At 41.7% G+C, this 18933-nt stretch overlaps 1 protein-coding gene across 3 annotated transcripts in view; it reads left to right on the top strand.

Annotated features, from left to right (window-relative positions):
- LOC125454481 (inositol polyphosphate 1-phosphatase) overlaps nt 1-18933 on the top strand; it is a 71753-nt gene that overhangs the window by 22104 nt on the left and 30716 nt on the right. For 2 of the 3 annotated variants that reach the window (XM_048535306.1, XM_059647165.1), the window contains exons 3-4: nt 764-824; nt 17919-18119. In XM_048535306.1, coding sequence (XP_048391263.1) covers nt 764-824; nt 17919-18119 — 262 coding nt within the window. The remainder of the gene's footprint in view (nt 1-763; nt 825-17918; nt 18120-18933) is intronic. The other variant, XM_048535307.1, reaches the window with a different exon arrangement.

The raw sequence follows: 18933 nt of genomic DNA, 5'->3' as shown, positions 1-18933 counted from the left end.
CTATACATACAGACATAGGCAAATATTATAGTATTAATAGACCTGACATATCAATTTTCCATCATTATTTATGTACTTTTTCAAAATGAAGTTGAATGGTTTGAGTAAGGCCCACATCCATAAACACAGTCACGAGAAACTGTAGCCCACTAGCCCAAGTAGTTATACCACAGTTGTAGATAAAAATGAACACCACTACTGGAAAGAGTATCAGAGGATAAAGTTGTGGTTGGGGGGTGGGGGGTGAGTCCCAGTTTAACTAGATCCTGACATCTTGAGCATTCATCATTAGTCAAGTCTCTACATTGCAGTGTTCTTGCTTGTGTTGAGAGTAAAGGGCCTCTCTGCTCCTTCTAAAATTTCCTGATTTTTGCAATTGACAGCTCTTTTAAAGAGGGGAAGATTACATTTACATTCTGTTCAGCAATCCAGGCCTCATTCCTGTCTGAAAGTTTACAATTTGGCTTGAAAACTACCACTGGACCTTCCAGCTTTGCCAAATGTATCTATATTGACCATACGCTAGCTAGGTCTTTCTAGTTTTCAAGGTCATAGGAATTTCAATAAGAGGAACATTTGACTCCCACTCCCAATGCTTCTCTGAAGAACAGCTCCGTGGAATGGTCACCAGATACAAAAAAAAACTCTGCTTCTTTCCACAGATCCTGCTGGACCTGCTGAATTTTTCCAGCAATTTCTGTTTTTGACTCAGTTCTTCAGCATCTACAATTCCTTATTTTACCAATAACAATCTGGTTTTCAGTTTCCAGGGCTGGAAGATTACATCTTTGGTGAGGAATCAAATCAATTCACTAATAGTCTGGGTAAGTAAAAGAAAAGTTTGAACATGAAACATAATCAGAAACTTTCTTGGTATTATCAAACTATGTGAAAAGCTCCACCAAGTTGTTGAATTTGGCAATACTCAATGTGGTTAATAAGCATCCTTATGTACGTTCGTCAACAGTTTTACACCACCTGTAATTTAAAATTGCAAAATTCAGTAGGAAAGACATTGCTGCAAGAATAACATCAAGTGAATGCTCATGTGTAACTCAGCCAGCAAACTGTGGTGAATTATTTCATTATTTGCAGATTGCCATAAGTTGCTTGCCAACCTTGACCTATCTGTTGTTGGCTTCACAAAGATACCCTTAAGGTTGCTGTGCTTGCATATTGTTTGTCTGCTAATTTTGGCATGAAAAGGTAAGTCCAATAAATAATAGCTTAAGGACTCTATGTCAAGGTCATCATTGTTAATCAAGATCAACCTTTTCTGCCAGGGTAAATCTTCTGGAGTTTAGGAGATTCATAGGTGACGTAGATTAAACCTATATGATCCTTCAGGGATTTGATCAGTTGAATGCCAAAAGGATTTTTCCTGTTGTGAGAGAATCTAGAACTAAGGGTTGTAGCTTAAACATAAGGAGTCACTCACTTAACACATTTTTTTTCTCTCAGAGGTTGACAGTCTTTGGAATTCTCTTCCTCAAAAGGCAGAATATATAAATACTTTTAAAGCAGAAGTAGGTAGATTTTTGATTATTAAGAGTATAAAAGATTATCAAGTCTGTGCAATAATGTATACAAGAAAATAAGAAATGCTTCAAAGCATGGACTTGCTTTCATTTAAATAGTAAATTGCTGTTAATTATCTTAATGCCGGAATTTCAGCTCTTTTTTTCCCTTCTTTTCTCCCTGTTTTGGCCCAATGTTGTTTTCTTCCTCTTATTTCTCTTTCCAACCATTTTGAAATTGAATTTTCCTTCCATCCAGACCTTCCTCTGTTATTGCTAAAATTTTACAAATCATTGTTTAAGAGGAAACACTGTTCTGTTGTTCAGTAAGATCTGAAATACCATGTTGTTTTCACTGATTATCAGCTTGCTTTTCCAGACATAATTTTGGGCAAAATTTTTTGTGGTGAACAGTGAAACAACAAACCTAATAATAAGACATGCCGTGAAATGCCACGTTCTGCAAAGTTTGGGCCGAGGCATTTCACATTGTTTTAAATTGTGAAAACAGACAAACTTAAACATCTTTGTTTTCTAGTTAATTATACATCCAATTAAAGCTTACACGCTTAAAATATTTTCACAGGTTCAATTGAAAAACAATTTATAATGCAACTTGTTGCAACTCATGCAGTCTATAAATCCAGGACTAAAATTTACTCGCAAGAACTTTGGGAACATTAGAAACTCTACATTGGGAAGACAAAGCGTAGGGTGGGCAACCGCTTTGCAGAACACCTATGGTCTGTCAGCAAAAATGACCCGAAGCTTCCGATTGCCTGCCATTTTGACACATCATTGTGTTCCCTGGCCGACGTCACTGACTTGGGCTTGCTCTAGTGCTCCAATGAAGCTCAATACAAGCTGGAAGAATAGTATCTCATTTTCTGCTTGGGAATTTTGCAGCCTTCTGGACTCAATTTCGAGTTCAATAATTATAAAGCTTGAGCACTTTCTCCCTTGTTCTTACCACAATCCCCACGCATAAGGCCTTGTCATCACATTGGCTGCTACCACAAACAATCTGTTGTCAGTCACTAATGGTCCCCTGTTCTTTCATTCTCCCAGGCTGACCTTTACCCATCCCTTTGTCTGTCCAGTCACAATTCTCTCTCTCTCTCTGGGCTCTATCTCCCCTACCATTTACTCCCCATACCCACTCCTCACCCCATATTTAGCACATGCCAAACATTTCCTAGCTACAATCAGTTCTGCACCTAAAATATTAGACCATAAGACATAGGAGTGGAAGTAAGACCATTCGGCCCATTGAGTCCACTCCGCCATTTAATCATGGCTGATGGGCATTTCAACTCTACACCCCTGCACTCTCCCTGTAGCCCTTGATTCCTTGTGAGATCAAGAATTTATCGATCTCTGCCTTGAAGACATTTAACATCCCGGCCTCCACTGCACTCCATGACAATGAATTCTGCAGGCCCACCACTCTCTGGCTGAAGAATTGTCTCCTCATTTCCATTTTAAATTTATCCCCTCTAATTCTAAGGCTGTGCCCACGCGTCTTAGTCTCCTCGCTTAATGGAAACAACTTCCCAGCATCCACCCTTTCTAAGCCATACATTATCTTGTAAGTTTCTATTAGATCTCCCCTCAACCTTCTAAACTCTAATGAATACAACCCCAGGATCCTCAGCCGTTCACCGTATGTTATACCTACCATTCCAGGGATCATCTGTGTGAATCTCTGCTGGACACGCTTCAGCGCCCGTATGTCCTTCCTGAGGTGTGGGGCCCAAAATTGGACAGAGTATTCTCATTGGGGCCTAACTAGAGCTTTATAGAGTCTCAGAAGCACATCACTGCTTTTATATTCCAACCCTCTTGAGATAAACGACAACACTACATTCACTTTCTTAATTACGGACTCTACCTGCAAGTTAACCTTTAGAGAATCCTGGACCAACACCCCCAGATCCCTTAGTATTTCTGCTTTAAGAATTTTCTCACCATTTAGAAAATAGTCCATGCCTGTATTATTTTTTCTAAAGTGCAAAACCTCACATTTACTCACATTGAATTTCATCAGCCATTTCTTGAACCACTGTCCTAAACTGTCTAAATCTTTCTGCAGCTTCCCCACCTCCTTAGTACTACCTGCCTGGCAACCTAACTTTGTATCATCGGCAAACTTTGCCAGAATGCCCTCGGTCCCCTCATCCAGATCATTAATATATAAAGTGAACAGCTGCGGCCCCAACACTGGACCCTGCGGGACACCACTTGTTACTGGTTGCCATTCCGAAAAAGAGCCATTTATTCCCAACTCTCTGCCTTCTGTCAGACAGCCAATCCTCAATCTAAGCCAGTAGCTCACCTTGAACACCATGGGCCCTCAACTTACTCAGCAGGCTGCCGTGAGGCACCTTATCAAAGGCCTTTTGGACGTCTAGATAGATAACATCCACTGGGTTTCCCTGGTCTAACCTACTTGTTATCTCTTCAAAGAATTCTAACTGGTTTGTCAGGCACAACCTCCCCTTACCAAATCCATGCTGACTTGTTCTAACCAGACCCTGCACTTCCAAGAGTTTAGAAATCTCATCCTTGACAATGGATTCTAGAATTTTACCAACAACCGAGGTTAGGCTAATCGGCCTATAATTTTCCATCTTTTGTCTTGATCTTTTCTTAAACAAGGGGGTTACAACAGCAATTTTCCAATCATCTGGGACTTTCCCAGACTCCAGTGACTTTTGAAAGATCACAACCAAGTCTGCTTTCTCTCCACAGATGCTAACAGAGATTTTCCAGAAATTTCTATTTTTGTTTCTGATTTCCAGCATCTGCAGTTCTTTGATTTTTCCATTTGACCATGTAACTATATTGATGTTAATTGATTCATGGCCAAAAGAGCATAAGGCCACCAGAATTGGCCTTAAAACCCAAGATTGCCACTCCTGAATGCTTACCTGCAATTAGGTGACTTGTAATCAGGTTGTAGTCCAACAGATTTATCTGAAGACGCAAGTTTTCGGACGCTCGCTCCTTCTTCGGGTTAACCTGGTGTTGGGTGATTTTTGACCTTGCCAACCGCAATCCGACACCAGCACCTCCACATTATAGTGACTGTAGGGCAATGGCTTGTCTGAGATTGGACTGAAAGCTCCCTGCAGTTGAATAACATCTTAATGCTGACATTCAATGCTTAAGCTTGGTTAACAGTCATTCAGTTCAGTTAGCAAAGAGTGACTGGAGCCAGTGCACTCTGACCCAATGAGAAGAGGGGAGGAAGGAAGAACACGAAATGAAAAAAATTCAGATAATGGCACAAAGGGTCTGGTTTTATTTCTTGTTTTTTTCCTGGAATACTGTGGTTGCAATCAGCAGGAAGTGACTTCAGCTCCATTCGTTAACAACTCAAAGTTAAATTGAATAATGTGACACTTTATCTCAAATATTACATTTGTAGACTTTCGAGGAAATTGGCAAATCATAAATGTTGTTTAACAGATGCATTCTTGAATTTAAACTAAAGTTGTTGAATAGGAAAAGTCTAAGATTAGGACAAGGTGTGGCCATTGCAGAATCTTCAAGAATTTGACATTTGCAAGACACAAGGCATGGGAAATTTTGATTACAATTTCTAGTGAATGTGAAAGTGTGTTGAGAAAGTCACTGGTCTCATTGGCTTTCCAAGAACATGGAAGACAGACATCAACATTTTCTACTAAAAGATCCATTCACCAAATCTTAGAATAGTTATAGCACTGAAGGAGGCCATTCAGCCCATCATTTTTTTGTCAACCATCAAGTTAGCTCACTCCATACTCTGTGGCTCTTCAGTTCTTTTCTCTTTATTGTAAATTATCCAATTTCCTTTCCTACCTCATAATTTAGTCTACATTGACTTCTCTCTCAATTGGCGTATTCCAGAAAAAACAAATCGTAGAAAAGCTCTTCCTTGTGTCATCTTAAGCTCTTTTGTCAATCATTTTAAGTCTGTTCCCTCTGGTTCTCAACTTTTTCCTCCAAAGACAACTGTTTCCCCTCATCAATTATGTTTAGACTTCTCAGGAATTTTAACATCACCATCATATCTCCTCTCAACCCTTTCTTGAAGGAAATCAACTCAGGTTTCTCAGCTTATCTATGTTAGCAAACCATTCTCAGAAATCTTCATTGCACCCTATATAAAGACTTCATATCCTTCCCAAAGTACAGTGCCAAGAAATAATTATAATGTTCTTGTTGAGCCCAAACCGAGGTTTTCAAAAGGTTCATCATAACTTCCTAGCTTTATACTCTAGGGGTTTGATTTTATTATCTCCTCCTGGTGTTTTTGAAGGTGAGGAGGTAGGATTTGTAACCTTCCCATCAATTTCCTGCTACCTCAACCTGTCTCCCCTGCCACAATGGAAGGAAAAGGCATCAGGTAACACAACCATTTTTGGAGCAGGGGAGAGTGGAGGCAAGGCAGGCAGAGTTAAAGCGTTCACTCCTTGGGCTGTTGGGCAGGAAGGTGGGGTGTCTCCATTGAATGCACTTCACCCCTGTCACCACCAACCCCTTGGCTGCGTTCTGCCAGGCGGGTCCAACTAAAATCCCAGACTTACTGAACTGGCCTCAATATCACCTCTTCCTTGGATATTGAATTTAATCCCACTGATGGATCATGTTGCTGGCCCATCAGATTGGCTGGATGCTCTCTAGGCTAGAACTTTCTTCCACATGAAGCGGAAGTTTCAGTCTGATTCAATTAATGCTACTTCCAGCACATTATCACCAAGAGATGGTCATGATGCATGTTAGTTCCAACGATAGGTAGAATGAAAGATGAGGTATTTCATCAGGAATTTAGGGAACTATGTAGTAGACTAAACAGCAGGAACTACAACGTTATAAATCCTAATCACTCCCTGTGCCATATGCTGGCAAGTGTAGAATTAGGAAAACAGGGAAGATGAATTTGTCACTCAAGCGTTGGTGCAGGAGGGATGGTTTTAGATCTCTGGATTCCTGGGACATTTTCTGGCAAAATTGCAATCTCTATAAGCAGGGCAATCTGCATGTGAAACAGAGTGGGCACAAAATCCTTGCAACTGGATTTCCTAGTGCATTTGGGACGAATGTAAACTAGGCAGGGGGAGAAGGCACAGACAATTAGTAGAATATGGAGATAGCGTTCCTTGATAAAGGAGCCAAGGCAGATGGAGTAAAGTCATGTTGAGCTTCAAGGGAGTACGGTGAGGTTGGATGACCTCCACTCTAAAGCTGGATGATAGGTGAGACAGATGAGTAAAGTGTGTGGATTGACATGTGAAATTGTGATGTTGTTGCAATCCCAGAGACATGGATGAGGGAACGGGAGGACTTGCAACTCAATGTTTTGGGATGTGGATCTTCAGGCAGGACAGAGGAAGATATAAAAGAGGAGGTGCTATTGCATTATTAATTAAGGAATTAGTTAATTCAGGAAAAGATGATATTTGGAGGAGTTGTCAAATAAGGCTCCTTGGGTAGAGCTTGGAGATAAAAAGGGTGTAGCCACATTGCTGGGAGTGTATTGCAAACCAGAAATAGTCAACAGTCAATAGAAGAGCAAATGTGTAGACAATTCACTAACATATGTAAAGATAACCATAGAGCAATTATATTAGGGATTTCAACTTCTCCAACTTTAATTGGGATAGTCATAATGTACAGGGTTTAGAGGGGGTAGATTTCTGGAAATATATTCAGGACAGCTTTTTATATCAATGTGTAGAAGGTGCGACAAGGGTCCTAATTCTGGAGAATGAAGCCAACAGGTGTTCGCGGTGGCAGTGGGAGAGCACTCAGTGATTAAAAACCACAGCACCATACTTTTTAAGTTTGTTACAGAAAAGGAAATGGATGGTCTGCAAAAAAGGAGATGGATTGTTGGGGGGATGTGGGTGGGGGAAAGATAGAGTCAGAGAGTCATACAGCACGGAAACAGACCCTTTGGCCCAGCCAGTCCATGCCAAACATCATCCAAATTATCCAAATAATCCAAATCCAAGATTTTCTGAAGAAGGGTCTAGGCCTGAAACATCAGCTTTCCTGGTCCTCTGATGCTGCTTGACCTGCTGTGTTCATCCAGCTCTATGCCTTGTTATCTCAGATTCTCCAGCGTCTGCAGTTCCTACTATCTCATAATCCAAACTGGACTAGTTCCACCTACCTATAAGAGGCAATTTTTCTACGCAAAGGGTGGATCACTTGTGGAATGGATTTCCTGAGGAAGTGGTGGATGCGGGTACTATTACAATGTTTAAAAGACATTTGGATGAATACATGAATAAGAAAGGTTTAGACAGATACGGGCCAGGAGCCCCCTCACCTTAAAAATATACCCCCTAGTCTTGAACTTCCCCATCTGGGGAAAAGGAAACTACCATCAACTCTATTGATACCTCTCATCATTTAATAAACTTTTTTCAGGTCACCTCTCAACCTCTTATGTTCCAGTCAAAAAAAAATCTCAGCCTATCCAGCCTTTCTTTATAACTCAAACTTTCCATATCTGGCAACATTCTGGTAAATCTCTTCTGAACACTCTCCAACTTGATAATATCCGCCCTGTAATTGGGTGGCCAGAACTGGGCACAGTACTCCAGAAGAGGCCTCATCAATGTCCTATACAATCTCATTATAACGTTCCAACTCCTAAAATCAAGGGACTGAGCAATGAAGGCAAGCATGCCAAATGCCTTTTTAACCATCATGTCAACCCTTAAAGAATTATACATCTGTACCACACGTCAGTCTGTTCTACAATACTATCCAACACCCTGCCATTAATTGTATATGCCTTACCCTTGTTAAAAATCAGGTAAGATCTGGTCAAAGTGGTCTAAGAACAGTTACTTCTGGCGAATTTTGAGAAGATTTGTAGCTCAGGTTGAGGTTCTGGATGTGAGTTTGCTCGCTGAGCTGGAAGGTTAGTTTTCAGACGTTTCGTCACCATTCTAGGTAACATCATCAGTGAGCCTCCGACGAAGCGCTGGTAATAGAAAGCGGGACATAAATAGAAAGCGGGACGTAACACCAGCGCTTCGTCGGAGGCTCACTGATGATGTTACCTAGAATGGTGACGAAACGTCTGATAACTAACCTTCCAGCTCAGCGAGCAGACTCACATCCAGAACAGTTATTTCTGATTAAATCTACAGCAGAACAGTGGCAATCACACAAAATGGAATTGGCAAGAGCACAGGCCCAACATGTTCACTTGGGGTGAAATATAAGACTAACAAGTCCCGAGAATTCTAGATGTCTAGAAATATTTAGGAATGTTTAAGATGGAAAAGAAAGGCTTTTAACAGGTACAAAGGGAGGAAATCAACATAGGCCCTTGTGGAATGTAAAATGGGGTAAGAGGAAACTTAAAAAAAAAATTAGGAGAGTAAAGAGAGGGCATGAGAAAACACTGATGCGTAACAATAGGGAGAATCCCAAGACATCCATAAGTATGTATATCCAGAACTATGGCAAGGAAGAAGATGACTAGGGAAAGGGTAGAATCCATTGGGGATCAAGAGGGCAAGCTGCACATGGAGCTGGAGGAAATTGGTAGGGTGTTAAACAACTACATATAAAACATATAAAATAATCAGAGGGTTAGATAGGGTGGATAGGGAGAGCCTTTTTCCTAGGATGGTGATGGTGAGCACGAGGGGGCATAGCTTTAAATTGAGGGGTGAAAGATATAGGACAGATGTCAGAGGTAGTTTCTTTACTCAGAGAGTAGTAAGGGAATGGAACGCTTCGCCTGCAACGGTAGTAGATTCGCCAACTTTAGGTACACTTAAGTCGTCATTGGATAAGCATATGGACGTACATGGAATAGTGTAGTTTAGATGGGCTTGAGATCGGTATGACAGGTTGGCACAACATCGAGGGCCGAAGGACCTGTACTGTGCTGTAATGTTCTATGTTCTATGTACTTCTACTACAACATCTGTCTTCACTTTGAAGAAGGAAAACATAGGTACAGAATTCTGGAAGAAGAACTGTGAGATTCTTTAGCAGTTTGACACAGGGAGTAAGGAGGAACTGGATGTTTTGACAGACTTAGAAGTGACAAATTCCAGTCCAGATGAGTTACATTCTATCCTGCTGTAGGAGATGAGGGAGGAAATTACAGGGGCTCTGACTCAAGTTTTTAATTCCTCTCAGACCACAGGGGAGGCAAGAGGGAGATGATGTCAAAAATTTTTGTTTGGATTTTTCAAGGAGGTGACCAGATGTATTGACGTAGTTTATGTGGATTTTCGCAAAGCCTTTAACAAAGTCCCACATGGGAGAATGACAAAGAAGATAAAAGGACATGGGATCTAGTGTAACTTGCCAAGTTGCAAACGAATTGACTTGGTGATAGAAGACAGGGGATGGTGATTAAAGGCTGTTTGTGTGACTGGAGGCCAGTATTCAGCGGCATACCACAGGAATCAGAGCTAGGTCCCTTATCATTCATAATATAAGTAAACAATATTGAAGGAAGTGGAGGGGATAATAAGTAATGTTGCAGCTGACATGACGATTGATTTGTTGCTGACAGTAAGGAAGTGAGGTTACTGGAGGGCTTAGATGGATCGGTCAGATAGGCAGGTCAGTGGCAGATGGATTTAATCCTCATTACTGTGAGTTGATGCACTTTGGAAGAAGTAACAAGACGAGGGAGTACTCAATGAATAGCAAGACACTAGGAATCTCAGAGGAACAGATGAATCTTGGGGCGCTTGTCCACAGATCTCTAACGGTGGCAGTACAGGGGAATAGCAAATTTAAAGAAGCCATTGTCATTGCCAGTCAGATTAAAAGAGCAGGGGGAATATATTGGGAAAAGAAAACCCAAAGAACTACGGATGCTGGAAATCAGAGACAAAAACCAAAATTGCTGTAGAGACACAACGGATCTGGCAGTATTTGTGGAGAGAAAGCAGAGTTAATGTATTGGGCCCAGTGACCCTTCTTCAGAACTGATTGTTGTCAAGGCAAGATTGGAATATATGCTAATGATGTGGTGGGAGGAAGGGAGATAAGTAAATGTTTGGTGGAGATGGAGCCCAAAGTGAGCGAACAGTAGTTGAGAACAGACAAAGGAATGGATCCCACAGATGCTTCCAGACCTATAGAGGATATGTTGGAGCTGTGCAAAACTTTGGTTAGGCCATAGCTGGGGTACTGTATGCAGCTCTGTCTCTGTAGGAAGGATGTAATTGCACCGAATAGGGTGCAAATGATGTTGCCTTGGATGGAGCAGTTTAGTGATGTAGAAAGGCTGCTTCAGAGCAGAGAAAGTAGAGATAGTAGGAATTTCAGATGTTGTAGTCAGCCATAACACAGTGTGGAGCTGGAGGAGCATAGCAGGCCAAGCAGCATTAGAGGAACAGGAAAGGTGATGTTTCGAGTTGGGACCCTTCTTCAGAAAGGGGCAAGTGGAAGAGACTCCAGAAATGAGTAGAGAGAAGGGGTGGGCCTGGGAAAGTAGTTGGGATGGTGGTAAGTGAGTGCAAGTAGGGAGTGGTGGGGATTGGTCAGTGAGGTGGAAGAGGCGGGTCGGTGGGAGAGAAGACAGACAAGTTGTGTCAGGCCAAGGAGGCAGGGATGAGAGGGAGGGTGGTCATGGTATGAGGCCAGGGTTGGGGGGATTTTGAACGTGATAAAATCCACATTAAGGCCATCGGGCTGCAGGGTCCCAAGGCGGAATATGAGGTTTTGCTCCTCCAGTTTGGAATGGTGTCATTGTGACACTGGAAGAGGCCTAGGATGGGGTTACATGTCCATCTGGAGGAGGGGCACCTCATATTCCGCCACTGGAGCCTACAGCCCAATAGCCTAACATGGAATTCACCAGTTTTAAAAACTCCTCATCCCCAGCCTCATCCCATGACCAACCCTCCCTCTCATCCCCATCTCCTTGACCTGACACAACTTGTCCATTTTCTCTCCCACCTATTCGCTCCTCCCACCTCACTGAGTAATCCCCACCACTCCCTTCCTGCACCCACCTATCACCATCCCACCTACCTTCCCCAGCCCCACCCTTCCTGTCTATTTATTTCTGAGCTCCCTTCCCCCTTCACATTTCTGAAGAAGGACCTCGACCTGGAACATCAACTGTCCTGCCCCTCTGATGCTGCCTGGCCTGCTGTGTTCCTCTACGCTGTGTTATTTCAAAGCAGAGAAGGTTTTGAGGAGACCTGATTGAGGCATATAAGTTTGAGGAACATGGAAAGGGTGAATAGAAAGAAGCTATTCTCTTTAGTTGAAACACCTATAACAAGGAGGTAGAAGTTTTAAGGTGAAAAGCGGGAGATTTAGTGGAAATTTGTCACCTAACTAATTTCTCTGCTTAAAACATGCTGACTAAAGTAAGCACTCATCACCAGCCAGGGTAGAAAATTCCAAAGATTCACAAACTGAACAGAAATAATTCTTCTCATCTCCAGTCCTAGGTGGTTCGTCTTATTTTGAAATTGTATCCCCCAGTTCTAAAATCCCCAGTCACAAGAAGCATCTTACTTCCACCTACCCTGCTATTCCTTTGGTGACTTCAATGCGGACATCACTCATTCTTCAAAGCTCTGGTTCACACAGGTCCAGTTTACCCAAAAGCAGTTTATAGGACAGTCCTGCCATTTACAGGAATAACTCTGGGGAATCTTTGTGGCATTCCCTCTCTGTTGAGAGTACCCATCGTAAGGTAAGGGAACCAAAACCGTACAGTCCACATGCAAGCTAACTGATGTTCTGTATGCTCATAGCAAAACTTTGATACTCCTATATCCGAACCCTTTTGAAATAAACGGCTTCCTAAGTATCAGCTGCCAGTAGCACATTAACCTTTAGTGATTTATTGATGAACTCAGCCAGATCCCTTGCTACATTTTTTTTTAAAAAGTCATTCATGGGATGTCAGGTTGCTGGCTGGGTCAGCATTTATTCCCCCCTTGTAGTTGCCCTCAGGAAGGTGGTAACTAGATGCCGTCTTGAACTGCTGAAGTTCATTTGGCGATATCCACAATGCCATTGGGGAGGGATTCCCAGGATTTTGGCCTGGTGGCACTGAAATGACGACAAGACGTTTCCAAGTTGGTGTGGTGAGTACTTGGAGGAGAAATTGCAAATGATTGTGTTCCCATGTATCTGCTGCCCTTGTTCTTTTAAATGATGGTAGTCATGAGTTTGATAGGTGCTGTCTCAGGAGTCCTAATGAAATTCTGTGGAGCATTTCGTAAATGGTACACTGCTGCTCCTGTGCGTTGGTAGTTGAAGAACTGAATATTTTGTGGATGTGGTTACTTTGTCCTGGCCAGTGTCAAGTTCCTTAAGTGTTTTCAGAGTTACATGCACATAAGTAAATGGGAGTATTAAATTGCACTCATGACTTGTGTCTTGCAGACGGCAGACAGGCTTTAAGGAGTCGGGGGTGAAGAATTCGCTGCAAAATTCCTAGCCTCTGACTTGCTATGTAATCACAGCATTATTGGGCTATACCTGTTCAGTTTGTTCTCAATGGTACCCCTAGGATGTTGTTAGTGAAGGTTTAAGCCATAGTAATGAATGAATGTCAAAGACTGATAGTTACATTCTGTAATCACCTTACCACTTAAGGAATACTGTGCACATCTGTTCTTTCTACCAGACTGGATAATCTGAAATTTTTACACATTTTCTTTAATTTATTTGTGGTACGTAATCATTGCTGGCTAGCCAGCTTTTCTTATCCATCACTAAATGCCCATGAAATGGTGGTGAGCTGTCTTCTTAAACCATTGCAGTTCACATGCTGTTGACTCACAATTCCTTTAGAGAGGGAATTGGAGGTTTTTGACCCAGCAACACCGAAGGAATGGCACGTCAGGATGATGAGTGGCTTGGAGGCGAACTTGCAGGCTGCGATGTTCCCATGTATCTGCTGCTCTTGTCCTAGGAGGAAGTGCTCATGTGTTTGGAAAGTGCTGTCTATGGATGTTTGATGAATTTCTGCTGTGCATCTAGGTGGAGGAGGTGAATGCTTGTGGATACAGTGCAAATCAAGCGGGCTGCTTTGTCCCGGATGGTGTCAAGCTTCTTGAGTGTTATTAAAGCTGCACTCATCCGGGCAAGTAGGAGTATTCCATCACATTCCTGATTAATGCCACACAGGTGGCAGACTGGCTTTGGGGAGTGAGATGAGTTTCTCGCCGCAGTATTCCTAGCCTCTAACTTGCTCTTGTAACCACTGCATTTACATGGCAAGTCCAGTTGATTTTCTGATCAGTGGTAATCTGAAGCATTTGATAGTGGAGATTCAATGAAAGCAACACCATCAAATATCAAGAGTTGGTGATGAGATTGTCTCTTATTTGAGATGGCATTACCTGTCATTTGTGTGGCATGGGAATTATTTACCACTTCTCAGCCTAAGCCTGGCTGTGTTCATATCTTGTTGCTTTTGAACACGAGTTGCGTCAGTCTCTAGGAGTTCTGAATTGTGCTGAACATTCTGCAATCATCAGCAAAAATCCCCACTTCTGCCCTGATGATAGAAGGAAGGTCATTAATGAAGCATTGACGGGCCTATGACTCTACCCTGAAGAACTCCTGCAGAAATGCCCTGAGGCTAAGATGACTGACCTCCAACACCATGACCATCTTCCTGTGTGTTAGGTATGGCTCCAGCCAGTGAAGAGTTAGCTCCTGATACCTATTGATTCCAGTTTTGCTTGAGCTCCTTAATGCCACAATCGGTCAAAGGCAGGCTAAATGTCAAGGGCTGTCACTATCAGGCCACCTTTAGAATTCAGCTCTTTTGTCTATGTTTGAACCAAGGCAGTACTGAGGTCAGGAGCTGAGTGGCCCTGGCAGAACCCAAATTGGGCGTCACTGAGCATGTTATTGCTGAGCAGATGCTGCTTGATAGCATTGTTGATGACACCTTCCATCATTTTACTGATGATCGAGATAGACTGATGGGGCATATTTGCATGGGTTGGATTGGTCCTGCATTTTATGTACAGGACATACCTGTGCAATTTTCCACACTGTGATGTAGATTCCAGCGTTGTAATTGCACTGGAATAGCTTGGCTACGGGAGTGGTGAATTCTGGAATAGAAGTCTCCAGTACTATTGCCAGAATGTTGTCAGGGCCTATAGCCTTTGCAGTATTCAGTGCCTCCAGCCGTTTCTTAATATGATGTGGAGTGAATTGAATTGGTTAAAGACTGGCATTTGCGATCTTCTATCTCCACCTGGATCATGCTCCCCTGTACTGAACCTCAAGCTATAGTTGCCAGGACTGTCATGGAACTCATCTTCTCTGGGGATCTCCATTTCATAGCTTTTCACCTCATTGCCACCAATCCCACATGATCTGTTTCTACCTCCTTCCCAAAATTCATACACAGGACTCTCCTGGCAGACCCATCATTTCAGTCTGGTCCTGCACCACTGAACTTATTTCTTCCCATCTCGATTCTACTTCTTACCCTCATGTTCGGTCTCTTCCCACTTATATTCATGGTTCTTCTCAGGCTTTATAGTCCAGTTTTCTGGTGCTAGCCATCTCTTTATCACTGTAGATGTACAATTCCTCTACATATCCATGCCCCATTTGGGTGGTCTGATTGCTGACCACTTCTTCTCTGAAAAGAGGCATACACAGTTTCCATCCATCACCAACTTCCAGCAAAGCTTGTTCTCACTTTGAATATATTCTCACTTCTCCTTTAACTCCTCTCTCTTTCTCCAAATCAAAGGTGTTGCTATGGGAACACCTATGGGTCCCAGCTATTACTGTCTCTTTGTGGGTATATGGAACATTTCTTGTCCTAGGCCTTCTCAGGCCCCCTCCCACAAATCTTTCTCTGATATGCCAATGATGGGTTTGGTGCTCCTTATTGCTCTTGTTCAGAATTGGAAAAACTAATCAGTTATGCTTCCATTTTCACTTGGTCTATCTCTGTCTCTTCACTTTCTTTCCTTGGCTTCGTTCTTTCTGACGATAGGCTGTCCACCTATATCTCCAACAAGCCCACTGAACCTCATAGTTACGTCAACTATACCTCCTACTTCCTGCAAGGATTCCCTTCCAATCTCCTAGTTTCTCTGTCTCCGTTGTGTGAGCTTTGATGAAGCCACCTTCCACCAGGCTGCCTCCCATATGATTTCCTGTTTCCTCAATTGAGGATTGCCCCCTCCACTGTGGTCGACATGACATAAACTTCTACCCTCACCCCTTCCCCTCCTTCCAAGAAGAAACAAAGGTTACTCATGTTGTTCCTTTCCAGCCTACTGGTCTCACATTCAAAGTATCATCTTCTGCCACCAGCAGGATGCCGCCACCAAACACATCTCCTATCCACTCCACTCTAAGTATTTAACAGAGACTATCCCCTTTGTGACACCTTGTCTATTCCTTCATGACTCCTAATGTCTCCTCACCTTTTCATGGCATCTTCCCACGAAATCACGAAAGATGTAACACTTGCCCTTTCATCTTTTCCCTCCTCACTGTCCAAGGCCTGAAACTTACCTTCCAGATGAAGCAGCATTTTATTAGTCATTTCAGTCCAGTTATTTCAATCTAGCCTACATTTGCTATTCACGTTGCAGTTGCCTGTGCATGGATAAGACCAAGTAAAGACTGGGTGACTGATTTGCAGATCACGTCCCCATTCTGTGCGCAAGAATGTCCCCAGCCTCTCAGTTGCTTTCCATTTTAATAAGCCACTTCACTATAATGCTAACATTTCCATCCTTGGCTTGCTGCAATGTTCCACTGAAGCACAACACCAGCTCAAGAAACAAAATTTTCAGCTGAAATGCTTTACAGCCTCAAGGTCTCAACATTGAATTCAATAACCTCAGAAACTGACCACTTTGTCTTTTTTTTCCATTTTTCGTACATTCTCTCAACCTGCTCCCCCACCCCCGCCACAACCATGTCATGATTGTGTCTTGTTTGCTTTGCTCTTAGTAACAAGGCCCAATTCTTTCCCTTGCACTCCCCTTTTTAATCTGGTATCATTTTTCTCCTCTTTGTCTTTTGCACTCGGTCTCTATACCAACTGCTGTCTGCTTCTTCTGTCCCTCTGTAAAAATATATTACAAAAGCCTATTTTCCAAAACCTTTCAGCTCTGAAGAAGTCATACCAAACTCAAAACATCAACTTTTTTTTTCTCTCGACAGATGCAACCAGACCTGCTGAGTTTTTCTAGCATGCTCTGTGTTTGTCCATTTATTCTATCTTTGATAATATATTCTAGCATTTTCCCTTCTACTGATTCAAAGCCAGCAGGTCTGTAGTTCTTTATTTTCTCTTTCTCTCCCTTCTTAAGTAGACATTGGTTTCTTTCCAGTGTATTGGTACTATTCCAGAATCTGTAGCATGTTGATAGATGATCGCCAATGCATTCATTATTTCCACAGCTACCTCTTTCAACACTCCACAAAGTAGAATATCAGGTCCTTGAGACTTTTCAATCTACATTCCAAATAATTTATTCCAATTTTACACATAGTATTTTCTTTCAATGCCTCACTCTCTATAATCCCTTGGATCCCTATTTGAAGATGTCTTCTGAAAACTAATACAATGTAATCAATTAGCTTCTCTGCCTTTCCTGAATTCTCCATTATAGATTCTCCTCTGTAATGGACCCACATTTATTTGAGCTGCTTTTTACATAACTGGAAGCTTTTACAATCCACTGTAATTCTTTTTAACCAGCTTACATTTGTTCCATGTGTACTTTAACATGGGATGTTTTATGGCTGCATGGATCTGCAAATGGGACCACCTCCTCCAAAAGATGTTGGGCCAAAGGGCCTATTTCCACACTGTAGGGAATCTAATCTAATCTAATCTAACGCAGCACTCCCTCATCTTTACACTGAAGCGTGTGCCCAGTCCTGAAATGGTAGTTGGACCCATATCGTCTGACTTGGAGCGAGTGTTATCACAAACCAAGCGAATACATAGTATACCACTGAACTAGAGAATATCTTGTGATTTACACTAGTTGGTGTAAATCGACATTGTTCATACACTATCTGTTGATGTATTATCACACTTGATTTGTTGCTAATATTTCTTCTATGATGTGAGACTGCCGTTGCTTTTCGTCTTATGAATTCATCAGCTTTGATGTGCTGTTCTGTTTGGTAATTAGACTGTCCATCACTGAGCACTTCTTTCTCAATTAAGGGTCCTTCAAGTGTGTGTTTAATTTGTCCTTCAGGTTATCAAGGTTAAGTTTTATTTGAGTGATGCAAGGACTTCTGCTTTACTGTTGTTTCTTTTGCTGCAATGCGTGGCTTCTATTTTTAGTATGTTTCAACCAAATAGAGCTTCAAAATATAGAAGAATAACGAGCTGAAAACTTCAGGTTATGCTAAGCATTAACTGTAGCTTTATTTCTATTAAAGGAGAGAAGATCAATGTTGAAGTCTGTGCAACAGAGACAGAAACTGCAGAGCTGTTGAGCAAAGTGTTGGATGGTAATATTACAGCAGCCAAACTATTAGCTCGGATTGTTCATCATGATGTCTCCATGAAAGATCCTGCATTGGAGAAGGTGAAAGTTGATATTCCCCAGGATACCATGGCAGTGTGGGTAGATCCTATAGGTACGTTTGCTAAATCAAACAAAACAAAATTAAGATAAAGGGATTAAAAAAATGTAGGAGCCGTAAATAAAACATTTAATTTACTTAAATGCAGTTTTAGAATTAGATTTATTTTCTTTTAATATTAAGCAATGTGCTTTTGTTTTACCAGAATCTATGCAATAATAAATCAGTATTCAAACTGACTGAAGGTTATGGTAAAGCACCTGCTAACAAAATCATTGAGAAGCTTTCAAATCTACATGCAAGTCACGTGGATAAAAGATACAATGAGACATCGCAGCCAGCTGTTTTTTTCTTCTCTATCCTTTTGACTGGGAATGGCATCATGTGTACAGGCAGAAGAATAACATTTTTTTCTGCAAAGCATAGATGATGTTTCAATCATTACAGTTCTCATAGAAACCAATCATTTTTAACAAAGACATATGATCTTCTAGCTAATCATTAAATGAATGACAAGTCCTGAATTTGCATCTTAAACTGTGTGCACTAACAATAGACTGACAAAGGCACCTGAAATTTAAACTTATATTTAAAAACCCCTGTTTTTAGCCCAGCTGAGAAAAGGTATATTTTACTGCCGCTTATGAAAACATATGATTTTCCCAGAATCAATCTAAAGTGATTATGAGTTCCTGAGGGTTTATTTATGTCTTTACATTGCTTTCTTGCCTGGTGACAGGCAATCTTAGGACTGTCTTTCACAGTGAGGTTTTTTTTCTCAAGAAGCATTCAGTGTGACTCAAAATAGGTTACACTTCAAGTCTCATTTTAACTCTCCACAAGTGTGTTCTTCATAATTCAAGCATGA

Source organism: Stegostoma tigrinum, chromosome 7, assembly GCF_030684315.1.
Source record: "Stegostoma tigrinum isolate sSteTig4 chromosome 7, sSteTig4.hap1, whole genome shotgun sequence".
Classification (NCBI taxonomy): Eukaryota; Metazoa; Chordata; class Chondrichthyes; order Orectolobiformes; family Stegostomatidae; genus Stegostoma; species Stegostoma tigrinum.
This window is presented reverse-complemented; position numbering and strand designations above follow the sequence as displayed.